The 26888-nt window shown below is 41.2% G+C and overlaps 1 protein-coding gene across 2 annotated transcripts in view; it reads right to left on the reverse strand.

The window, feature by feature from the left end:
* Nucleotides 1-10255: 10255 nt before the first annotated feature.
* Nucleotides 10256-26888, reverse strand: part of SEC31B (SEC31 homolog B, COPII component) — a 64523-nt gene continuing 47890 nt past the window's right edge. Inside the window, exons 21-27 of one of the 2 annotated variants that reach the window (XM_075841579.1) lie at nucleotides 22762-23076; nucleotides 22293-22331; nucleotides 19972-20030; nucleotides 15742-15885; nucleotides 14962-15078; nucleotides 13851-13922; nucleotides 10256-10616 (exon numbers count right to left, since the gene is read on the reverse strand). In XM_075841579.1, coding sequence (XP_075697694.1) covers nucleotides 10437-10616; nucleotides 13851-13922; nucleotides 14962-15078; nucleotides 15742-15885; nucleotides 19972-20030; nucleotides 22293-22331; nucleotides 22762-23076 — 926 coding nt within the window. In that variant the 3' untranslated portion in view covers nucleotides 10256-10436. The remainder of the gene's footprint in view (nucleotides 10617-13850; nucleotides 13923-14961; nucleotides 15079-15741; nucleotides 15886-19971; nucleotides 20031-22292; nucleotides 22332-22761; nucleotides 23077-26888) is intronic. The other variant, XM_075841580.1, reaches the window with a different exon arrangement.

Raw genomic sequence — 26888 nt, forward strand, 5'->3', positions numbered from 1 at the left:
AGGGGCTCATGCACACAGTCATAATGGCTCTGTACAACTATGAGTCAGGGGTGTAGCTAAGGGGGGCAGGCAGGGCATTTGCCCCGGGCGCAAGTCGGTGGTAGGGAAGGGGGTGGCGCCATTGGCATGGCCTAGCAGGCATTAACTGGGGCAGTCCTGGGGGCCTTTATTAGTCCCCCGGCTGCCATAGAAGACAATGACACCTTGCGATCACACGCAGGGTGCAGGTGGGGTTAGAGGGGGAGATCCCTCCCTCTCTCCAAATCCACTCAGATTCGGCGCTCGCTATTGAGCGCCGCATCTGAAGGGTTAAACGAGCGAGATCGATACTGATATCGATCTCGTCCGTTCGAGCAGGGACGCCCCCAGCTCTATCAAACACTGTAAAGTACCACACGCCCCCTGTAGAATGTGCCACTCACAATGCCCCATATAGAACGTGCCACTGTGCCCTATTGAAAGCGCCACTCAGTGCCCCTTGTAGAAAGTGCCATTCACAATACCCACTGGAAAAAAAAAAACATTACACACTCAGGGGTCATAGTTACCATTTTCCTCCGGCGACACAGGACTAGTCTCTTCTGACCAGGCCTGATCTGGCGCGAGACTGATCAATTGTATCCAGGTCCTAAGGAAACGGATACAATTGAGTGCAGGGGGACCGCTTCTCCGAACCGGCTGGAATTTTAAAAACCGGTTCATGAGAACTGGCGAGATCCCACCCCTTCTGCAGGTCCTTTTGCAGGAGATACACAAAAGCTGCTTTGTTGCTTTTTTTTGTGCCACGATTCGCTGCAGAGCTGCGATATACTTTCACTCTTTAGCCCATTTCAGTGGGCGTATTTTGCCAAGATTTTGGGATAATTCCAGACCAACATTTATTCAGATTCCCAGACTGGATACCAAAGTTAATTCAGACCCCAAAATAAATCTAGACCCTTCCATTTACCTACCGCTCCTTACTCCAGGATCTTTTTCACCTCCAGACAGCACTGCACTGGGATCAGATGCGGCACCTGCAGGTAGGTAGGTCTCGGGAACGAGATGGGTAAGTAAATTGAGGAGTCACTATAGAAACTAGTGTCTGTAGGCTAACCTAAAAGGAATCGACACAGGCCCCAGTTACTACAGTAACCCCTATAGCTACGCCATTGCCTCCAGTATTTTCTTTTATACTACACAAGATTCTCACAAATTCATTGTACTTGAATCTCAAATCTTTAGTGAGCGTAACAAATTTTTTTGTGAATAAGGAATCACATTTACAAAGCTCCATTTTAGCATAAATAGTGGAAGGCATCCTTGCAAGAAAATAGCAATAAGAGGTAATGCATACAATTTCACAACAGCTCAAATGAGCTTCTAAAACAAGAAACTTAACTTGGGTTCTTGTCAGAACTCCTCCACCTGATCAGCTAAATTACACCTGGGCTTTTTCCTCCTGCTGAAGTAACCCATTCACCATATTCCAAAATAGATGTGGAAAAGTCTTGGTACAGAACATGGAGCACTCGGCAGACTGAGTTTTTTTATGGAGTTAAGTTTGTGGTTCCTGTGTTTGTCTGGGTCTGGTAGAGATGGATAACTTTTTTTTTCCCCCTTAACCTGTATTTAAACAAAGACTTCAGAGTTCATCAACCTCCCACCGAAATTCACAGCTGCTGAACACACTAATCCCCTCTCCCTTTATTTATGTCTTTCAATGGGCTCCTTGCTTCAAAGACACTTTGGGAAAGGACTTTGCAGAGTTTCGTAGAACTCCCTCAAAAGAAGTTAGTGCAAGTATTATTCACAGAGCAAGTGGCTTTACAAACAAATATATCCTAACAATCCCCTCTTCCCTCCCAAGCACACACATGGACACAAAAACATTCTAGCCCCCAGACACGATGTTATCTAAAACAGGATTAGAGGCCTGATCTCTCAATGTGGTGGATCTGCCAACTAACACTCTATCACCTCTCCGTACCTTTTGTCATAACAAATCCTACTCCTGAATGCAATAAATGCTGGCCCAGCTCTGTTGCATCCGGATGTTTGGGGACACAAGTAACCGTGAAGGCTACTTTGTCACAAGACAAAATGTGTCATCATTTAAATATGCAATGAGAAGTATGCAGCGGATGCAATGCACAAGGAGCATGTCTGATGTACATTAGAAAAACGCAAAATAAAATTATATATTATATGCACACACATATTGGGAGAACATGTATTTTCCAAACAAAGTTAGGGTATGTGCACACACACTAATTACGTCCGTAATTGACGGACGTATTTCGGCCGCAAGTCCCGGACCGAACACAGTGCAGGGAGCCGGGCTCCTACGGTAGCATCATAGTTATATACGATGCTAGGAGTCCCTGCCTCTCTGCAGGACAACTGTCCCGTACTGTAATCATGTTTTCAGTACGGGACAGTAGTTCCACGGAGAGGCAGGGACTCCTAGCATCGTACATAAGTATGATGCTAGGAGCCCGGCTCCCTGCACTGTATTCGGTCCACTACTTGCGGCCGAAATACGTCCGTCAATTACGGACGTAATTAGTGTGTGTGCGCACATACCCTTAAGGCTACATTCACACGAACTAAGCCCACCTCGGACGTGAAAAACTGGCATTTTCCACATCCGAGGTGGACCGGTGCAGGACGCGTTCTCACGGATCCCCCAGACTACAGTCCATGGAGGGATGCGTGACACACAGTAAAATAGGACAAGTCCTACTTTTCAACAGAGCGTTCACACGCTCCATTGAAACGGTTGTGTGAACGGCCCCATTGAAATGTATGGGTCTGTGTGACGGCCGTTGTTTTAATGGCCGTCACACGGACGAGATTCACGTTTGTGTGTATGAGCCCTAAGTTTTCTTGCAGACTGCAGCAGGTTTTCTTAAATTGACATTCTATAATCTGCCTTCATAAGCCTTCCTGCATATGTTCACCCTATGGCAAATGTTTAAAACGTTGACATAACTACAGTGACTCTTTGCCCCGCTCTCCTAAAACTGCTAATGGGCATACAACCATTTCCCTGGTACTTCACCAGTTTCATCCATCTTAGACATGGAGGGAAAGTGTGAAAGGAGGCCACTAAGAGGGCTATTAAAAGTCAGTTTATAAGGTTGGTCTGATCTTGGCAGATGTTTTCAAGATGGCTCCAACTTTAAATTGTTCTAGCCAAGAGTAAAAGAGTTTGTAGAAATGGCATAAACCATAATACCCTAACAAAACGTTGTTTAAAAAAATTCTGGAAGCATTTCAATAGTAACCCACCGGATTACAGACTGCATTGTGTTTGCAGAGTATGTGCTGGGATTACTCTGTTGAGAAAATACTGGCTTCTATAAATGGTACATGTGTTCTGCTATAATGGTGTGTAGTAAAGGCGGATCCAGCACTCAAATTTAAAAGTTACAAGTTTTATTCAGGTCATGTTAAAACAAAAGTAAAACAAAGAATCCCGGGACAACGCTTACGCGTTTCAGACCGCTAGGGTCCTTAATCAAGCACAATGAAAAACGCATTGGAAACGCAACCATAGCGTGGTGGTTATGAGGTGAGCGAAACTTTCAGTAAATTTATTTTCTATTTTTGCCTGTGTTCTGCTGACAGACCTAGAGGGTAAGAGTAGGGGACTTGAAATTCCCAGAAACCCTGTAGGTTTATTCATAACACTCCTTTGGCCAAAAGAGGAAACTGTGATATTATATCAGGGAACTCCTAGTTATGTAATTGCCTGAGAGATTATCTTCATATGGGCCAACTAGAAAGTATAGAACTTGACTGAAATTCTTAAACACCACACTATTATTGCTCATTACATTTTGGAGGATGATGGAATGGAAACCACATACTATTTTGTAGCATTACATACATAAATGTACAACTACATATTCAAAGTAAAATACATATAAAAAGGCAAAATACTGAAAATAAGGAAACAGCATTCTCATTAATAGTTTTCACCTTGTGCCAGTGCTTTGATCTAGAGTCCATGTACCAGTTGTTTCTAAGAAGCTGGCATGTCCATTGATCAGGGCACAAAGCAAGGGGTATAAGCTACTTATGAAGTAGCGTCAATTACTAAGACTGTAATCCTGCTAGTTCAGACCTTTAAAAGAATAACACACCCCTAGTAAAATAAAAAAAATTGGCCAAATGTTTTAGCTTACCCTGGAGGTTGCAAGAGTTCAATAATACTAAATACACGAGAAAAGAAGTCAAAACTATTAAGCAAGAAGCGCAAAATATAGAAAATGACAAATTTTATTGGACAATACAAAAATACATGGTTAAAAAACAGACTACAAACCCAATAACTGCATATCTCCAAAGTAGGAGACAATGTGGAGCCACAAAGCTACTTTAATTAATACAGTTTTTATATGTCACATACATCGGGAAAGTTTCCATAAACAGGTTATCAAAAAATATGCTCTAAAACAAGTCCCTAGAACAATGTAATAAGGCTAACAGAACACTTGTGTCCAAAGTATTTTCTAAAACTTCCCAGTATAATGCGTCTCTGTAAACAGTAATAGGGGATACCGAGGCTTTCATTGGCCTGATAAATCAGCTGACTTCCCGACCTATCGTATTTAAGAGGTCTAATTTGTACAACTCAGAACACCCCTTGAAAAAGCAATCTACGCGAAACACGCGTTGGGGTTTTTCTCCATACTTGGGTGCTGTCACAACTGAGGAGCCACATGGGTTAGTACTTGCTGGTTTTTTCCACTAAACTACTACTTTTTGTCATGCTGTTACCGGGTTATCTGCATATTTAGACAATGTCTTAAAATAGGCTCTCTACACTATTGGTCCTTTTTGAATTAATTACTAAACTGGTACTGAGTGGATTAAATGTACTCACTACTATAAATAAATCACTATCTCGGTATCCCCTATTACTGTTTACAGAGACGCATTATACTGGGAAGTTTTAGAAAATACTTTGGACACAAGTGTTCTGTTAGCCTTATTACATTGTTCTAGGGACTTGTTTTAGAGCATATTTTTTGATAACCTGTTTTGGGAAACTTTCCCGATGTATGTGACATATAAAAACTGTATTAATTAAAGTAGCTTTGTGGCTCCACATTGTCTCCTACTTTGGAGATATGCAGTTATTGGGTTTGTAGTCTGTTTTTTAACCATGTATTTTTGTATTGTCCAATAAAATTTGTCATTTTCTATAATTTTGCGCTTCTTGCTTAATAGTTTTGACTTCTTTTCTCGTGTATTTAGTATATGATGTTTGGAGTTTCTATTTCATTATTGGGGAGCTGGGAATTTTTGCACTTGCTGGTAGCTCAACCCATATGACATTATAGTCCCATGAGACATTTGTTTATAAAAGAGTTCAATAATGCAAAGAAAATCCCATTTTAATTATATTTTTATTTTATAGAAACTGCATTTCATGTGCCCTATCCAAGCAGACATGTTTTAGTAATTCATCTCTATCACCCCAGACCGAACCATTAACATGTATCTCAACACGTAGATAATCTGAGGGTTTAATAAGTTTTAGGAATGAGAAGTACAAAGCAAAATAATTTAGCAAAGCAACTTTATTTTACTCAACAAAAATACAACATATTTAAAACGATGACATATACAATTGCCAATAACGGCAAAATACCTCGAGAGGTTCACAAATGAGGCACTTAACGTCGACGAGGAAAGTAAATGTAAAAAATTGCCAAAACACCAATTTCCCGTCACGCAGCACCAATACCTTTCACTTTACAAATGGATAATTTACATTTTCCAATTGGTGTATGGCATGGACATTTTCGGAGATCTTCCCAATAGGTTTTAACTAACGTAAAAGTATCTCAGATACCTGAAGTCGCCACAATGATCATGTATTTATAAATCTGTCCTAAATATAGATGGAGGTTTGAGGGATCTGCAAGAAGTTTGCTCCTTATCTCACAATCCAGACAATTAATCTTCCCTTTGTATAAGATTCATATAGAAATGGACATAAAATACCCAAAACAATAATGTGCTAAAACGGTATTTGCCCTGAATACAAGCATTATATGCAATTACTATGGCTGAATAATGATTTAAATAGAAGGAAGGATGGAAGCAAGCAACAAAGAGTAAAGGGATAATCGTAAAACTAGCCTGTAACTGTAATACACCAATAGTAATCCCGAGTGTTCGCTACCGACTTCCAGATCATGTTTCACTACTTACTGGAGAAAAAAAAAAATGCAGTAAATTAAAGAGGCTCTGTCACCAGATTATGCAACCCCTATCTGCTATTGCAGCAGATCGGCGCTGCAATGTAGATAAGAGTAACGTTTTTTTTTTTTTTTTAAAAACGAGCATTTTTGGCCAAGTTATGACCATTTTTGTATTTATGCAAATGAGGCTTGCTAAAGTCCAACTGGGCGTGTTTAAAGTAAAAGTACAACTGGGCGTGTATTGTGTATGTACATCTGGGCGTGTATTATGTGTGTTACATCTGGGCGTGTTTACTACTTTTACTAGCTGGGCGTTGTGTATAGAAGTATCAGCCACTTCTCTTCACAACGCCCAGCTTCTGGCAGTGCAGACACACAGCGTGTTCTCGAGAGATCACGCTGTGACGTCACTCACTTCCTGCCCCAGGTCCTGCATCGTGTCGGACGAGCGAGGACACATCGGCACCAGAGGCTACAGATGATTCTGCAGCAGCATCGGCGTTTGCAGGTAAGTCGATGTAGCTACTTACCTGCAAACGCTAATGCTGCTGCAGAATCAACTGTAGCCTCTGGTGCCGATGTGTCCTCGCTCGTCCGACACGATGCAGGACCTGGGGCAGGAAGTGAGTGACGTCACAGCGTGATCTCTCGAGAACACGCTGTGTGTCTGCACTGCCAGAAGCTGGGTGTTAACGAACAGAAGTGGATGATGCTGATTCGTCAGCATCATACACTCCCATTCCTAACGCCCAGCTAGTAAAAGAAGTAAAAACGCCCAGATGTACATAAACAATACACACCCAGTTGTACTTTTACTGTAAACACGCCCAGTTGTACTTTAGAAAGCCTCATTTGCATAAATACAAAAATGGCCATAACTTGACCAAAAATGCTCGTTTTTTAAAAATAAAAACGTTACTGTAATCTACATTGCAGCGCCCATCTGCTGCAATAGCAGATAGGGGTTGCAAAATCTGGTGACAGAGCCTCTTTAAGTAATTTCCTTATTCCAAATACAGGAGGAGGGGAGAAAAAACCCCGAAAACCATGGCTGGGAAACACAAGGACAACTGTAGAGTAAAGAGCAATGTACCATCCTTACAGATCCGTAATACACAAGAAAATAGAGGTCATGGATAATACCCTAATAAAATGATTACAAAAACACAGCTAAAAGATTAACTGAAACCCAAGCGCATCTGCCAACAGAAAACATTTCACAATGCTCTGATAGGGGGTTAGACCTCCATTTATTTATCTTTTTCAATTCAGCGCTCAAAATCCCCTTTTTCCCTTTAGGCTAGAACTACACAGCGACATGTGTCGTGGAGAAGAAAAAAAAACAACTAAATTAATTGCCATGTCGCTTGTGCGGTTCAGCTAATGATTGCCTAGGTGGTCACATTGCAACATGCGAACTAACCGGACTGACGCAGGAGTCTTAAAAAATCAAAACTCGCTGGATTTAGTGCCACGTGCAACACGGCTTTCCATTCACAGCAATGTAAATTGCGTGGTACGACGACTCCCGCGCAAATAGGCCTTTATATTTTTTGTCTTTTACAGACATAGAATATAATCATCATCACTTAAGGTCTGCCTGTACCCTCTACGCGGTGGTGCTTGTTGTATGCACATTTAGGCCTGGGGTTACACAGCATCTTTGGCTGCGACACAAGTCACACAACCAAAGATAGTTGTGTCGTGCTGCCTGCGTCACAGTTAATGAAAGTCAATGAGGTCAGTTTGGGACCTGCAAGTTACCGCAACACCACAGTAGCAGGGACTCTAAACCTGCTCGACTTCTTGCGACTGTTGAGACTACATTGACTATCCCTATAAAGATATCATGTAATTTAGGACATATTTGGAATAAAATAGACGACACAACTTTTAATAAGCAATCACTGAAAAAACAAAAAGGTTGACATGTAGATGTAGTGTATAACCATAAAATATCTATGGAGAAGTGTAACGGCAGAGACCACTTAAGAGGGAACTCATTGACAAAGCATGTGTGGCTTAAATGGTTTTAAAGAGTAGGATTACATTTGAGGAAACAACACGGATATAACAATGAACCTATATACACCCTTCTTAGCAATGTTTCTTTCTATTAAATCAATGTGTTATGGGTTTATAATCAACTTTCAAATGGACAGCTTGGTTGGATCCTCTGTACGTAGAAGCTCTGACGGCTCGGCTGAAGGCAGGTCCTGCACGTCTCTGACACAGGAGTCAGCGAATATCGATCACGTTTAGGTTCATGACTTAAATGCGATCGATATTAGCTAGATCCTAATCTGACAATCGGCTGAGAGAGAAGGATAGCTGTATCGTAAAAAGTTTTTTTGTTTTTTTTAGTAACAGTCAATTAAAAAAAGTGCTTAGAATATAAAATAAAATACACACTGATTTAATAAAAAAAATAAATGTGCTGACAAAAGGTGTGCATAGACTTTAAAGAAGTTCTCTATGTATTTTATATTAAAAAAAGTTAACCTAAATGTATCCCAGTCCCATTTTCTCCGAAAATAGTGACAAGATATCCATAGTGACGAGGTGTGCAGGAAACGGCAGCTAAGGTCATGTCAAGTAATGTCAATTCGGACATCTTGTCGCTACTTCTTAATGAAAACATAGGAACAGCAGTGGGGGGACCAGAAAGGAACAGTTTCAATTTCTCACCATTCTCAAGATCTCTGCTTGCTGTATATTAGACCCCTTTTACACTGCATTTTAGCCCTACATTTAATGTGTACATTGGGAAAGTTCCTGACGTACATGTTAAACGTTTCTATAGTGCTCTATACACCGACAGAGGCCAAAAGAGTGACGCCGGTGTTAAAATCTCCTGACATCACTGTGCATATAAAGACAGTGCCATAAGGAGCTTCCCCGGACACAGCGCTTCAGGTGACGCTCTGCCCAGGGGGGTTCGGGCAACGTATTCCACAGTATGACTATACAGTGGGATGTATTGCAGCATTCCGTTGGAGGTATACGTCAAGAGGCCTCTGACATACAACTCTGACACAAGGGAAAAAAAGCAGTGTGAAAGGGGCCTTACTGGAGGGCTACCACTGCTAAACACAATGTTCTAATCTACTCGGACTGGGCACTTTAAAAAAAAAAAAAGCATTGTGTGTTTCTAGCCTTGTATTTGCATTCAAGTATCCACAGAAATTAAGGTTTTGCCATTCCCCGTCTCATTTATACACCGGTAGTAACCAAAATGAGTGATGTGCATTAATGAACAAATATACAATTCATTTTATTTCTGAATCATGAGCCAATGAAGTGGATGACCGTGTGATACCTGGTGCCTTAATCCATTAACCTTGTATTCCAATTAAGTAGCAAGAGCCATGTTAAATGGTTTTATTCAGTATATTGTGCTTTTATAAACAGATTTTAAATAACGCAACAACTTAAAATGATAGACACTGCAGTAGCTACCTGAGTGCTTATTTTACAAACACACCAGATTCTTAAATAAGAACGAGGCTTAAATTGTCCACACGGCTAGATATAATCCCTGCATGGCGGGTTTTTTTTTTCTCTTTTTAATAGTAAATTTCCTTTAGTCCGGCACGTGGGAGTGGAGCATCTCCAAGAATATTACAGCCAGCACTAACCACCAAAAAATACAATCAAATCAAACTAAAGCCCCGCTGCACATACAAAACATAAAAAGCAGGCAGCGAGCAAATCTCGATTTTCTCCTGATGTTTTTTTAATAATAATAATAATAATAACCACTGCAAAGCCAATTGCTATGAAGGCTCATACCATACACGGAATTCTATGTCATCCAGATTGTCTTTGGAAACAGACGCGTTCTCCCATGCACAGTTGCAGCCTTTTCCACAACTGCTATGAATGGTGTCCTGATCACAAACCCTATTATTCCACCCAGGAACTGGAGCCATCTTGAATGTGACAACCTTCCGGTCTGGGCTAAAATATTTTACTTTTCTCTTTTGGTTCCATGAAGCACAAAAAGGAGCTAGTGCTAATTTTGAAAGAAAGACTGTGCAAATATCAAGATGGTGTCCTGCGAGATCCATGTTTTATAGGAAGAAGAATGTATTGCATTGCGTCCGCATGTACTATTGGTATATGAGAAATCTGCACCAGTATGGCACAGGATGATAACCCATTCTATAGTACGAAAAGGCTTTGTGTTCCCGGTTTACGAGTCCGCACCTGTAATGTCTGCGTCAGTTTCTAGTGCTACACTCCCAACTTGATGGCGATCGTCATAAGGACCTTTAAAATGGGCATGAAACCAGAGACTTCACTGAAGTTGCTGCCGCTGACCACATGCGTGTGTACTGTAAGACCTTGCTGGTAATTGCGATTCTCCATACAACAGGCAATGTCATGTAGTCCAGCCAGGATATGTGGGGATAACTGAAGGAAAGAAAAACCGGCACAATTAGATGTACTAGTGCACAAACCGCAAAATGGACTGTTCAATTTTAGATCTTCAGTTTACTAATCACAAACTATACAAGTCTATTTTTGGATCTTCATTATTACATACAATATACATACGCTGCTTTAAAATGACAGTAAAATTCCTTGAATCCAGTATCCACTAGTCCATGAATTTTTGACTGGACTGCAGGAAGAAGGAGGGCGTTCTGGGTATGATATGTTTTATTTTCTGTAGTTGCGATTTCTGTGGCATAATCGCTGCAAATATGTTGCAACACTGGAATTTCTGCTGCGGGTTTTGCATCCCCATTGAAATCAATTGGGGAAAACAAACTGAAAATCAATAAAAACGCAGCATAAATTGACACGCTTCGGAATTAAATTCCGCACGTCAATTTGTTAACATTTTCGCTGCAGTTTTTTCCCACAGCGGGGCATGAGTTTTTCAGAATCTCATCCAATTTCTTGCTACTGTAAATACTGCCGAATTTCCGCACAGAATTCAGTTGCAGAAATTCCACAGCGTTTAAGCTACGTGGAAACCTGGCCTTACAGCGCAATTCAATGATGTGAAATACTAAAGGTCTCAAATAAGTGTGCAGAACTAATGACCATAACATACTGCTATATCCCCATTACTGAGAAAAACAGTAACAGTTCTCCCATTTTCTGATTGGAGGCACGAGGTGCGATGAATTTTGAATGTGCCTCATATTAATAGTAATTAACCCCATTATGTTTCTCAGTCATAATGGGTTAATGCGTAAAGTACATGATGGGGTTAATTACTATTAATGTGAGGCACATGGAGGTTAAATTCATCACACCTCGTGCCTCACATTAATAAGTGAAAGAAGTTTTTAATTTTATTTTTTTACAGCGTACACATCATAAATGACGCAAAAAAATTGTTGTACAGGTTATTACGGCCGCGCCAATACCGAATATGTGTATATTGTATGTATTGAGACTTATTTTAATGTTTATTGCAAAAAAGGTGTATGTGTATTTTTTTTTTTTTACATTTAATATTACTTTGTTTTTACTTTATTTTTAAACTTTAATGTACTGGCATATATCTATATGCCAGTACATTAGCCTGTGTACTGATAGGTATGTCCAAACAACTGCCTGTGTACTAAGTGTGCCCTAACAGGAAATATGGTAGGACAGCCCTGGGGTCCTTCAATGGACCCTGGGCTGTCTGCTCATATATGGTATGTCCCTCAATCGTGTCACAGGGATTCGGGTGATGCGATCCGAGGGGCATCCCCGCTTCTCATTTTCCCCTGAATGCTGTGGTCAGCCTTGATCCCAGCATTCAGGAGAAGAGCGGCGGAGATAAGAGGTTTCTCGGACATCCGCCGTTATAGAGTGGGGCTGGGGCTGTGTAATACAACCGTTGCCCCGCTCCTGACATTAAGTGCGCGTTGCGGTCAGCATGAGGAGATGCGTCCGGCGCTGCACTAATGAGCGGCGGTTCAGGCACTGAAGACAGAACATGGGGGTGTTTTGCAGGGCGCCCACCATGTTCTCGGTCTTCAGTGCAGCGCTGGCCGCATCGCATCATCCTGACCCCGCGCACTTGTCAGGACTCAGGAGCGGGGCAATGGTATCACACAGCTGCAGCCCCACTCTCATACATTCATGTGTTACAATGCTAAGCTGCGCGGCCGTACAGCTTAGTATTGAAATACATGAAATAACGGTATCGAACCGTTTGGGGGTGCACGGTATCGAAACAGTATCGACGTTTCAATGCATCGTGCATCCCTACTTCATTGGTTGTAATAAAACGCTCTCTTGGTTTTCTTCCTATCTCTTTGTACGCTCGTTTAGTGTATCATTTACTGGTTCTACTACTTCTTGTCCTCTTATCCTTGCTGTTGCGGTTACTCACGGATCAGTCTGACGTCCTCTATACACAGCCCCTACTGGACAAACCATCAGCAGATTTGGCTTCCAGTACCCTCTCTACTCTGACACCCAATTATATACCTCTAACCACGACATCCACCCCGCTTAAATACAAAACAACAAGGAGTGATTGTCTGTCCGCTGTCTCTAACAATATCTTCACTTTCTATCTGGAAATAAATCTTTCAAAAACAGAGCTTCTTATGTTTCCATCATCTACTACCTACCTAAACCTGATGTCTCCATCTCAGTGTGTAGTACTACCATGATTACACAACCGAGATGTACAAAAACACCTTATCAATGTAAACAAAGGGTATACTCCTGCTAAACGGACAGGGGCATCAAACGTCACCATATATGACAGGTGCACGAACTAAACAATTAGACTACCTAAATTCAAATGTCAGTAATGGCATACAACTTGTATTAAAAAAGTAGAGAAACGCTTTATTAACATAATAATAATAATACTACAGGGATAAAAACGAGTCATGCGATGTTGACAAATGGTGTCAGCCCATGAAGGGAGGCAGTAATATAGACAAGTCTGCAAGGGCAAATGTATGAAAAATACAAAAGTATAACAAAGCAAAATGCGAATACATATTAATGTTGTGTACATGGCTGGCTGGTAGTTTACATAGAGTGAAGACGCGGTGTCACTTATTACTCTCACCCACAAACCTCTCCCCAGTGCTGCACCTTCTTACATCTCCATCTACCAGTCTACACGTGCTCTATGTTCTGCCAACAACCTTAGATTAACATCCTTCATAAGCCAAACCTCCGTCCAGTGGACCAGTTCTCAGAAATGCACTACCCCAGACAATCGGATTAATTCCCAACATCCAGTTTTAAGCGCACCCTGAAAACACAACTTTTTCTTAGACAGGCCTTTCACGTTCCCCAATCCGACAACTTTCCTTTACACCCCCCCTCCCACTACATTATTCTTCAGAACCTGACCCCTTCATTGAGCAGTATCCCCCACACTCCTTGCACCTTAATTCACTTTATATCTGCATACACATGCAGCTTTATGTGTCCTACCCCATATGTATAAATGATGGCTGGATCATTGCACTGAACAAACACTGTTACATTTTGTGTCTCCCCTATGTCCTCATAGATTGTAAGCTCTTGCGGGCAGGGTCTTCACTCCTCTAGCTTAAATTGTATATTATTTTATTACTATGTAATGTCTGGTATTGTCTGTACATGTTCCCTATCAATTGTAAAGTGCTGCAGAAAATGTTGGCGCTATATAAAGATTATAATTATACTCACAGTATTCTCTCTCAGCTTATCGTACAAACACTCCAACCTCTGCAATGCATCCTCAAGCTTTCGTTTAGTTTTCTGCAGACACAGAACGCATAGGAGAAAATCAACATTATTCTTGACCCAAAATATATACGGAAATGGCTTTTTTGTGCAAACTGTAGTGTGGGACAACGTGTTTGCTCGTTTTAAAATCTAATTTTGCAAAGCAAATAAAAAACAATTCATTATCTGGAGGCAGATGACATATGATCCCACATGAGACCAGAATCAGAATTCTTACAGAAAACCGGTCACTATGACAGTCCTCTTTAAAATGAGAAGACCAGCGCGATTCCCGTATATTAGTGCATGGCAAGTATGCAAGGAAAAAAAAAAAGAAGAAGAATGACTGAAGTATTTTTCTAGTGCATTCGATCATTTAATGGTAGCACATAATTAAAAATATGTAATCTGAAAAATTCCAAACCTCCGCCATGACAGACGTAAGTGAATGGAAGAGAATGAGCTGCATCCAATACTCCATGACTGGAGGTCCATACAGAGGCCACTCAATGTATGTTTTCACTGCTGGCTTTTGTCTCTACATCTATTTAAGATCTCATAAATGCAATTTTCCGTGCTGGGGCAGCATTATTCATCCTGCTGAGCCTCGTCCTTCCTGCTGCTTCCCCTCAGGCTGCGCTGCAGATCAACCATCCTAATGGCTTCTCTCTTCTACACATTCAATTTAACATTGAAGTAAAAACATTCTTTTACATCTTCCCAACAATCATTCCATGCCCTCCCAATACAGCACGGCCGTAATCCAAGCCTCTTATTATTAAGTAAGAGCTGTTGCTAATCTTGTTATGCAACTCACTAAAGGACTATGTCAAAGCAAATCAAGGAAATGACGTTGTTGTGATAAGCACGTATAGTAATGGCAAGGTACAGTATATAAATAAAAGCATGCCAGAAAATCTAAGGGTCACATTCTGACTGATCAAATAGGTCCATAGTATTGAAGAGATGAAATACAATATGCATTAGTTCATAAAATGTGGATTTAAAGTACCAAAGCCGGTCTTATTTGAAAACATATATATATATTGTGTATTCATATAAGCAGACTTACTGGGTCAGACGCCACTGTGGAGCAGCGCTGGACCAGACCACTGAAAGTTCTTTGTAGCCGTTGATGCTCTGCTGGCAACTCTTTTTTCTCTATTTTTTCAACCGGCATCCGATGGAACTGCAAACATAAAATTGTACAGGTTTGTATTTTATTAGCTCCAAAGAAGCTGCTGAACATCCTGAGCAATAATAAAAGCATCCTACACCTTATGGAATCGAGCCAGTAGGTGCCATATATCACATTTTATTCCCTTTTCTGAACCACTGAAGACAATGCATCTAGGGCAGACTTCAGTACCTGATGCGCGATTACATAAAAACATGCTGCCATGTATATACTTTCATACAACCATCGTGGCATCTTTGGGGTTAGAGGGCCGGGATCAGCTTTTTTTGGATCCGGCCCGTTACAGCAGTAGTCCAGCTGTCAATCACACCACCAGGACCACTGTACGTCATGTTTTGTCTTACATAAATTTAACAGGTTAAAGGGGATGTGTTACTAGAATATACAGTGCTATTAAAGGGAAAGCATATCATAGTGAAGGCCACAGTGTATCGGCCTAAACACAGCAGCCATCAATCAGTAGTGAGGGGGGCAGGGAGAGCACTGGGTTCATGAATACAGCGGACTTATCTAGGGAGTCCACTGCCTATTACTCAAACAGCACAATATTTTTTGTGCTGTTTCTTATAGCGGCCCAAGAGACCTGTCACAATAATATATTGCCATTATATAGAGCAGCATTTTATTCTGACGCGTTTTAATATTCACGCATACCTGCATGCTTGCTTCTTTAGGTGCTCCCGGAGGAGTCTGACTGGGGTCCAGATTGCTGCTGAGATGAGGCTGGAGGGTTTCTGGCTCAGAAGGTAGATTCATCACTGGAGTTGTAATAGGAGCTGGAGGGATCAAAGGGTTTGGCTGAAATAACAGTACAATTATTAGAAGAGTTAACATTGCTCATTTTGCAATCAACTTTTCGAACCATCTCGCTTTCTTATGCTTCTTTTAGGCCTGGTTTACATCCCATTATTTTGCTTCTGTTATAGGTATAGGTCGGGAGAGGTCCCGACGTATATCTCCAATGGAAGGTACCGACTTATCACACTGTATAGACATACAGCGAGTTACTTCGCCCGAAACTCCCAGGCTGAGCGCTACCTAAAGCGTTGTGCCCGGGAAGCTTCTGACGTCATGGTCCTTATATAGACAGTGACGTCAGGGGCTTCACCAGGGCTGGAATACAAGGGCCCAGTGCTACCAGATGCTCATCCCGGGGAAGCTCCCGGAGGTATATGTTTAATGTAAATCTGACAGATGCCACACAGTAGCATCCGTCACACATAGGCTCGCATATTAAAAAAAAAAAAACTTATACCGCGTGACGGAGGCCAAAAGGACACTCTTTTGGCCTCTGTTGAGCGGATGGAGCCATATGGACACGGTTAGCATGTACGTTGGGAGCTTTCCTGGCGTGCAAGCTAAATGTAGGACTCAAACGCAATGTAAACCAGGCCTTTGTCGTTCAAAATTAAAACATTAACTGAAAAGTCATCAATACAATTCTCTGCCTCTGACGAATTACAATTCTTAATATAATGGTATTCTCAGAATCCCGTTCTTTAGCGGAGGGAGTGAACTGAAGGGAACATGTAAAGGCTGTAGGGAGTTTAACATTCCTGGCAGCTTCCCTGCAGACTACAGCATGTTATAAATGCCACTCACAGAGCAGAGTATAATGCAATGAATGCCATGTCCAGCCTATAGAAGGCAGAATTAGTCTACCATCTGCTCATGTATTTTCGTGGAATGTAATACGCCTTGCAGCAATTGATTGGTTGGCATTCATGACACTTCTTTACATTAAGTTTGCAGCATACGCAGTATATTCATCTTTGCAGGATGTAAAATTATTAAACTTATGGCATTGTTCCTGAGGTGTATGAAGGGTGTCTCAGGATATCCCTGGGGGGGGGGGGGGGGGGGTGGAGTGCAGGAGAACAGTCCCAGCTGCCTGTTAAACAGCAGCACGAGCCACAACTGAAGATGTCAGAGACTAGTAAACTGCCTTATGATGTCAGCGTTCTGGAAGCTGTGGGAGGATTTAGACCTAAGAATACAAAGTCTTATTGCATGTGAGATTGAGAGGTGAGCGCATTACTCTGGTCCAGTCCAGAAAGATTCTCTCCAAGAAGACCACATCAAAAGGAGATGGATTTAACGAGAAGCTAATCCTGTTGTAGTGAGCACAGCCTGCAGCAGATTCCCAGCCAGGCCTTCAAGACAGCCAAAAGCCCCAACGTGTGAGACACCAGAACATGAACGCCATACAGAAAAGAATCTGCATAGCTTCAACGGCCCGATTTACGTAGGATACAGAGAAACTCAAGATCACATAGAACATCTCTGGTGACCGATGAAGGATAAAAATGCATGCCGCTGGCAGCTCTATATCGGTATATCTCTGACTGGCTCCACAACACCTCCGTATACACCTCCTCGCCTCTAGACTCCGCATTGTTCATGGGGAACCCAATGCCTGCGACATCATTTTTCAAAACAAAAACTACCTCAGGGGTCAAATCACTCGTAATTATCAATTTATCCACGTTCCCTTAGATTATTCTCAAACCCAAACCCCCCCTAACCAAATGGCAAACAGATGACCACACGCTCACCTACACAACCATTTTAGCGGCCCTGACACAGGCACATAAATTTCTCCCTTCGGCGCGTTTCCTGGAGATGAGATTGAAAGTCTCCCATAGGTCATATCTAACACCGCATATAGGGCACAAAATAAGAGTCTATCCCACCTCGCATTGCTTCAAATGCCACACACCGGAGGCTAACCTCTATCATGGTCTATGGTCCTGCCCAAATATCCAAACTTTCTGGTCCAGAATACAAGTATTCACCTCTGAACACCTCACAAACTTTGTTCCTAACACAGCGTTATGGGCAATCTTTGGGTACCTGGACCCTGATACACACCACTGTTCCCCCGGGGCGCATAGACTATTGCACTACGTGGCGGCAGCGGGGGTAAAGGCTATCCTACAAACCTGGCTTCACGATCAGGCCCCGCCGCTCAAAATGTTTCTTGACAAACTCTCCTATCTGATGAAGATGGATTGGATGGAGGCATCTCTCCACAAAGGTCAAGCAATTTTTCAATACTTGGGAATCCTTTATCTCACTCCTCCCGCGGTGTGCAAATGAAAATAAAACACTGCTTTGACTCCACTATATGGTTTAACGAACAGCTACTTATGGGGGACGCACCTATATTGTAACGTGTGTTCACTGCGAGATGATGAGTTGTCGGGGATTCGGATTCTTATGATGCCTGCGGGGGTCACGCCTCTGATCTGCTTATTGGCGATCTCGCTTCTCGGAGAAAGCTTTTGGATAACATATCGGTGAGACTGGCACAGGGTATTTGGCTGGTTCATGCCCATGCTATCGTCACACTGGGGTTGAAAACCCGCCGAGAAGGGGAGACCCTGCATTTGCTTGATATGTAGATCCCCTCACCTGACTTATTGGAATTATGGATATAATGAGCTTAATAGTAACGGTTATGACTGTTATGTTTTTGTTCCCCTCCCCCCCCCCTATTTTTGTTTACTTCTCTTTAATTTTATTTAATATATATATATATTTTTTTTTATTTTTTATTTTTCTCTCCTTTTTTATTTATTGTTTTATCCCATTATTTGATCTTTCTCAATGTCTTGTATATTTCTCAGCCCCCAACCTCCCCTTTCTACTTTTTGTACCCCTTATTGGAAAATGTTAATAAAAACAATTTTGAAAAAAAAAAAAAAAGTGCATGCCGCGTTGTGATTATTTATGGATATTTCCAACAGGTGTTAATTTTCTGCCATAAACATCCCACATGATGTAAAGATGTTGTTGTGTAGCCCTAGCCTCATACTACCAGGCCAACTCATTGTTGGGACAAAATCAAACTACTACCAATTTGTAATGGAAAAGTACTTCATTAATTATAAAAGCAAAAGTGTGGCAAAAACCGTACCATGGCCGTGTTATTCAAACGTGACACAAGCAGCAGCAGCGCTTTTGTACTTCCTTTTATACCCTATATGTCACCTGCTTGCAGGAACTATAGGAGGAGCAATGGAGTGATGTCACTGCATGTGCGCCCTGCTGGGCCAGAAGTCTTCCTTAAGAATGACTATCCATACTAGCAAGTAAAGGGGACATGCAATATTTATTTCTATTGCTTACATAGCACTGGCATATTCCGCAGCACTGCACAGATATGGTCATCACTCACATCAGTCCCTATCCCCAATGGGGCTCACTATATATATATATATATATATATATATATATATATATACATACACACACATACATGTCCTTTCTCAAACACAGTGGCACACGGGCGCATTTCATAGGAAGGCAATTAAACCTATCAGTATGTTTTTGGAGTGTGGGAGGAAACCCACACAGACACGGGAAGGACATACAAACTCCATGCAGATATGGATCATGGTCAGATCAAACCCAGGACCCCAATGCTGCAAAGCCAATAATGATAACAATGAGCCACCGTACGGCCCATATTAAAAATGTCTACAAGTTAGGGGTTCCCCCAGGTAAGGCTCTCTCCATTCAAATATACGGGAGTTCCAGAGACAACCCAACCAGCTCTCAACTCAATCTTCTACTGGATGTGATGGCCAGCAGCTGCCTCTTCTGGCGGAACAGGGAACCTCCGTTTTCCCATAGGTGGGACTTCCATCTATGAACATATTTATGGAATATCCCATGGAAATGCCATAATTGTCTATGGTGGAAAAAGCCCTTTAAACAGTGTGTATGTATGTGGTCTGTGCTTACTTATTTCATGCAAAGGTACATTTGGAGGAGTGCGGACTTGCTCACTTCTTGACTGAATAACACAGCCCATGTATTTTGCCGTTTACTGTGGGCACTACAGCAGACAGCTTTTAGTTACACAAATCATTTCATTACCTTCTTCCGTTGCAAAGCAGATTTCATTGAGAAGGAATCTGTCCAACTTTCTTGTTCACCTGATAAGAAAATAGGTAAGTCATACAAGGGCTGTGCAATTAATCGAAAAATAATAAAAATCTAAATTCAGCGTCATCTTGCGAATTTCGGTTTTATCAATTATTTTCTCCCGGTTTAAACTGTATCTGCATCTTCAGGACGCAAATACAGTTTAATCCAATGGTAGAGCAGGGGACCTTACCATTCACTATGCATTGCTGGACGTGAGGCAGTGACATGATCGCGCCTGTCAGTGCCGAGCTGCACAGACCAGAGGGATCTCCTCCACTTGTCATTGAAACTGGGTTAGGTGAGCATGTGTATTATTTTTATCAGGCACTATTGTGGGCAGCTGTGGGGGCATTATACAACGTGGGGGCAGCTATAGGGGCATTATATTGCGTGGAAGTCATTTATGGGGGCATTATACTGTGAAGGGCAGTTATGGGGGCATTATACGGTGTGGAGGGCAGTTATGGGGGCATTATACGGTGTGGAGGGCAGTTATGGGGGGGAATTACACGGTGTGGAGGGCAGTTATGGGGGGGAATTACACGGTGTGGAGGGCAACTATAGGGGCATTATACTGTGTGGAGGCAGGTATAAGGGCATTATAATTTGTGGGGGCAGCTATGGGGACAATATACTAAGTGTGGGCAGTGTCAGGGGGTATATTATATACAGTAGTATACAGCAAGCTCAGGGGATAGATATTAACTCAATGGCGTAACATGCAAATAGGGGGCGAGGCATGCAAAAAGGGGTGTGGCCTAAATAATCGCTCAGTAATCGTAATCTAGGTTACATGTTCAATTAATCTGGATTTTGATTTAGGTCATAATCGCCCAGCCCCAAGTCATACTAATATAAGTCATGAGCACAAACTCTATGCCATTCTTTACATCTGATAGCAGGGGGGCGCCTTTCTGCTAAAATAAATTACTTTAAATATGCCCTGCTCCTTGCAAAGACTTTTACTTCATATAAAACTCATATTTATGCAAATATACACGTATTACTTTTAAAAAGATTGTGATCGTAGATTTCAATCTGAATAATGTTAAAAAAAATTTTTATAGGAAAGTTAGCTGGATTTTTCTAAGACACTCATGTTCCTCTAGTGTCTTGTGTGCTCTTGGGTATAATCTATAGGCCTCAAACACACACACATTTTTTTTAAGGATCGGTGTGTACGTTCCGCAAAATTATAGAACATGTCCTATTCTTGTTCGCGGTCCGTCTCACCCATTCTAGGGTATGGGTCCGGAAAAAATAGACAGAACACTGAAGCGACTAGGATCCTTGTTATGTGCATCTCAAAACAGAGACGGTTGTGTGCATGATGCCTAAGAAAATGCCTTATAAGTTATAATGCACAGAATCTACAGAATACTACAAAGGACAATGAATGGGGTTTCCTGAAGTGACAATCCCTCCAGCCAGTCAGATTTTTCGGTCTTCCTCACCTAGATTAGCTAGAGTTAAGGGTGTGATGCCAATCATAAATTCTTAATTTTGAACACCATTTCCACATGGAACTGGTACCTTGGTATCTTAATGTAATGGTCTCCAAAACATGCAAACTCAAGCCGCCACATGGAAAGCACAAACAGAAACGTAAGTTGTATGCGAGGACAAAAGCCAATTGGTTATTGCATTTCATATAGTTTACGAATGTACCACGGCCATCAAACTGGAAGCGCAGGAACAAACAGCTTTGGCATGCTTGGAAAAGGTGCTTTCAATCCAAAAGGTCACATCTCAAGGAACTAGGGTACAGTGATGGCTATACGAAAACAAATACTTACATTTTATTGGACTACATAACCCAGAATGTAACAATGAAACATTTCACAGCCAGCCAACATTGGGTTAAGTCCTCACATTAAGCATAGGGCACGCAACACATATTTTACAAAAAGCTAGACAAAAGCAACTGGACTCAAAAGGGGGAGATTTATTAATAGTGTTGTACGATACATCCATTCACGATAAAAATAGGTGCAAATTACACACCAATATTTTGTGCCAAAAAAGGCCACACATGAATATATATATATATATATATATATATATATATATATATATATATATATATATATATATATATATATATAATGTCCTTCTTACCAACCTTTCAAACCTTTTGAAGTTAAAAGAAAAAGAAAAAAAAACGTGAAAAAAGAGTAACCATGCAATCCACCTTTTTGGCGCTACTTGCTTAGTAAATCTCCCTTAATGTGCATATACTAGAAAGCTTAAAGGCACTTCCCAATCTTTACCTGCAGCATCTTGTCTGTTCTCCAGCCAGGGAAAGGAACCTAGAAATCAACCGGTTATTCAAATATATCCACCACTCAAACGTTAAAGGGGTATTCCGAACTAACATTTCTGGCATATCCTGTGGATTTGCCATAAATGTTTCTGTTGGGAATAACCTTGAAGTTGGGTCAAGTCAATTCTGATTACATTATTCCACTACACATATGGACCAACTATAACCTAAAATTTCATCTACCTCTTGTTTTCTACTCATTGCTCCAGTTTCTCTTTCAACTCGTCAAGAGGTTATCTTTGTTGCGCTTCTACGATGTACCATGTATAGAATTATGTGCACTCATTCTACTATATTGTATGATCAATACCTTATTAATACCTTCAAAAGAGTAGCTTATATTGTACTTTTTAGCCTTTTCTGGTGAAATGAATAAAAATGTTGCAAATTTAACAAAAACAAAAAACAAACATCACCTGTAGGAGGTGGCGGCAGGATTGTTGGTGCTCCGGGTCCTCCTTCATGAAATCCCATGTTCGGTTGGTAGTTAAAAGGAGCATGGGATGCCGTCATAGCGGGTGGTGTTGGAGGATGACTCATGCCTGGTCGCGAAGCAGGATGGTAAGTAGATTGGTTTAAAGGAGGAATGGAGGTCTGAGGATATACATTAGAAACTCCAGGTACATTCATAGGAACATCAAGAGGTTTATTGGCCTCATATGGAGCTGGAGAAAATGTAGTATGGGTTGACATCGGGGGAATTTGTTTCAATGGTGGAGGCTGTGTGATTCCTGAAAAGTTTAATAAGAATTCATATCAATATAAAATTCTGTAAATTAAAATGGCCGTGCAATAAAAGTAGCTGTAATTTCACATTCTACTCAAAAAGCTTTACAGGAAATAGAAAATGAATCTTCTTTACTGTAGATCAGGAATACTAACTCTTCCTGCATCTATTCATCTGCATTTACATACCAAGCTTTATTTCAAGTGGCGTACATAGAGAACGTGGGGTCCAATAACAAAAGATAAAAATTAGGCGGCTTTCCGGTTCTGCCTGACACCACCACGCTCCTATCCATCCAGGACAGGGAGTCTTGGGGTTTCGATGCCATCTTCTGGACTTGAATACATTTTCCACTTCACTGGTGCTGCAATGTTAAAGAGGCTCTGTCACCAGATTTTGCAACCCCTATCTGCTATTGCAGCAGATAGGCGCTGCAATGTAGATTACAGTAACGTTTTTATTTTTAAAAAACGAGCATTTTTGGCCAAGTTATGACCATTTTTGTAGTTATGCAAATGAGGCTTGCAAAAGTCCAAGTGGGTGTGTTTAAAAGTAAAAGTCCAAGTGGGCGTGTATTATGTGCGTACATCGGGGCGTTTTTAATACTTTCACTAGCTGGGCGCTCTGAAGAGAAGTAACATCCTCTTCTCTTCAGAACGCCCAGCTTCTGACAGTGCAGATCTGTGACGTCACTCACAGGTCCTGCATCGTGTCGGCACCAGAGGCTACAGTTGATTCTGCAGCAGCATCAGCGTTTGCAGGTAAGTCGATCTTACCTGCAAACGCTGATGCTGCTGCAGAATCAACTGTAGCCTCTGGTGCCGATGTGGCCGACACGATGCAGGACCTGTGAGTGACGTCACAGATCTGCACTGTCAGAAGCTGGGCGTTCTGAAGAGAAGTGGATGATACTTCTCTTCAGAGCGCCCAGCTAGTAAAAGTATTAAAAACGCCCCGATGTACGCACATAATACACGCCCACTTGGACTTTTACTTTTAAACACACCCACTTGGACTTTTGCAAGCCTCATTTGCATAACTACAAAAATGGTCATAACTTGGCCAAAAATGCTCGTTTTTTAAAAATAAAAACGTTACTGTAATCTACATTGCAGCGCCTATCTGCTGCAATAGCAGATAGGGGTTGCAAAATCTGGTGACAGAGCCTCTTTAAGGCTCTTTTACACTGGCCAATGATCGGGAACGAGCGTTCATAAGGCCGCTCGTCCCCAATCATTGCCCTGTGTAAACAGCAACGATCAGCTGATGAACGAGCAAACGCTTGTCTGATCGTATCATTTATGCAGCAATAAATATTATCGTTGATTGCCATTATATTAGGATTTACATAGATGTGCCGGAATTGTAAGTGCTATTAAATCTCCCAAGATATATGTTATAACTGGTATTATCTTGGTAGTAGGTAATAATGTTATAGACATACTATCCACAGTAATGTATTGGTTTAAATAGTCATTTGCTATTTTAGTAGCGATATCATTATAGCACATTAACTGTATTTGGAGCACCTGTGCATTGTCTGATATCTTTAAACTTTATTGTATACTTGAGAAAAGAGCAAACCAGCGCCGATCAATGAGCGGTCTAGCTGATCGGTAGTAGTTTCCACAACCCATGTAGGGCCGTGTAATAGGACCCTGAGCAAACACTGAAAACCACATCCCCGTCTGCATGGCACACATATGCCCTTGCTTATTGCAATAATTTAAAAGGCAGAATTATCGCTGCATTATATGCTCCATTGAACAATATCTTTGAAACCTACATCATATTATGCAGAAGCCCAGCATAAGATCACCAATATTAACTACATCATTGTAAGATTTGTCAACGGCCATGGTTCTAGCCATATCCAGCAATCTAAATCAAAACTATACATTGTTATTGTCAGCACATACCCATGCTTCATTCCAAATCTATCAAGTCCTGATCAGCAATTCCCCGGAATTGATCTTCCCTCTATTACCACTACATATCATAAAGCAATGTCTATAGAGGACGTCAACAATAAGCTACAGCTCCTCTTCAGTATGGTTAGAAGCCCAGCTAACATTCATGGATGTTGCAACTTAGCCCTGTTGATGCCGATATGTAATGAAAGGGAAACTCCAGTTATCATATAACTTGATATTTATGACAGAATTGAATTATTGTAACATGGAAATGTCTACATTTCAATTAAAATATAATTTCATGAAGGGGGGGGGGGGGTACTGCTCTTCAACGTTTCGTTTAAGGCGCCACATTTAATACAATTTTAGAACCGTAACATTTGTCATACGTGCTCATTATAGACCATGCAACTCAGCCATAAAATCTTTATGGGAGTTAAATAGAGAAGTGCAGCAAAATTCCATTGCTAATACACTTGTCAACTGCCTCAAAGTCACAGGCCAGAAGAAAATGATTTCCCCATTGCTATTATATCTCCAGCCCCTTGTAAAGAGAAGGCCACAAAGAGCCAACACAGGAGAATTGTATTAGAACAAAGCAGCATCAAGGACCTACAGAAATCTCCCACAGCCACTGGAGTGTTTGGCAACAGTTGGCGGATTAAGCACTTGAGATGTGACCAGTGCCCGCCCACCTGGCACCAGTCTTTCAACGATCTAAATGGATTGCAGACAAAAGAGTGACAGACTTCATGTAGAAGTCTAGAATCAAACTGATGTTACCAAGCGTCTACTCCAAGAAAGTAAAAGCAATTATGTGAGAATTAAACTATAAGAAGGAGCCCAGCTTGCCTGAGAAGAGAAATTTATAGGATTACAACCTACATTCTCTTAAATCAGACTTTAAAAATATTCTTTTCAGTGTTACATTGCAAACAAAAGAAGTCGCACCTGCAAATACAAGGTTTCCTGATGGCTGTGCCAGAAAAGGCTGCACATACAGACTGGATAAGTTGCGACCCTACATGTACCATGGAACTGTATATAACTAATTCTATATGTAACCTAATGTATAAAGTGGCACAAAAACGAACTGCTAAATGAGATATCATGTATTGGCCATGAATTACAGCCTGTATCATAGCATAGAGCTGCATTCACCATTCTGTAGACTTCAGAGCTGAAATCTCATAGCATTCCTTGCTGGCTCGATGTCAGCACAGAGATTGCTCTGGTGACGGGTGTAAAGACTAAACTTCCCACAATACCAGTCACTGTACAGTAGTCTGGAATATTACAGGAATCAAGCGGTTATTGGTGTGGGTCTTGTAAAATTCCAATATCAACCAACACTGTAAATTGCTTTTCTAGGATACATACTTTTTACGGCTAATCTAAAAGACCAACTGTTTGTCAATAACAAAATGCACTTAGTGTACACATGAAAGAAAGCACATCATCAAGGAGCGCACACCTAGAATGAGGAAAAAAAAAAATGCAAATTGTATTTGATACAAAAAGCTAAAAACATCTAAAACACACAAAGACCTGATCAATGTAATATAATACTGGATACGCTACAGCACAAACTATCCCTAAATCTAGTCAATAAGTACATGGACAAAACTGCACCAGGAGGTAGCGATACGCATGGGGTAGACATCTTGCTACAGCTATCTCAGGTCATGTATACATTTACCCATGCTTTATATTGATTTGTCCTTTATACACAATATTTAAAACATTCATTTTTTTTTACCTAGGTACTCATGATGTCACATTGTTGAGACCAAATTCGGTCCTCTTCATATTAGGATACAATATTCAGGAGCTATAGTGACATTGCCAATTCCTCTTGTATGTTGCAGGTGCGATTTTTATCACTATATGTGCCATTTGAAAT

Source organism: Rhinoderma darwinii, chromosome 11, assembly GCF_050947455.1.
Source record: "Rhinoderma darwinii isolate aRhiDar2 chromosome 11, aRhiDar2.hap1, whole genome shotgun sequence".
Taxonomy (NCBI): domain Eukaryota; kingdom Metazoa; phylum Chordata; class Amphibia; order Anura; family Rhinodermatidae; genus Rhinoderma; species Rhinoderma darwinii.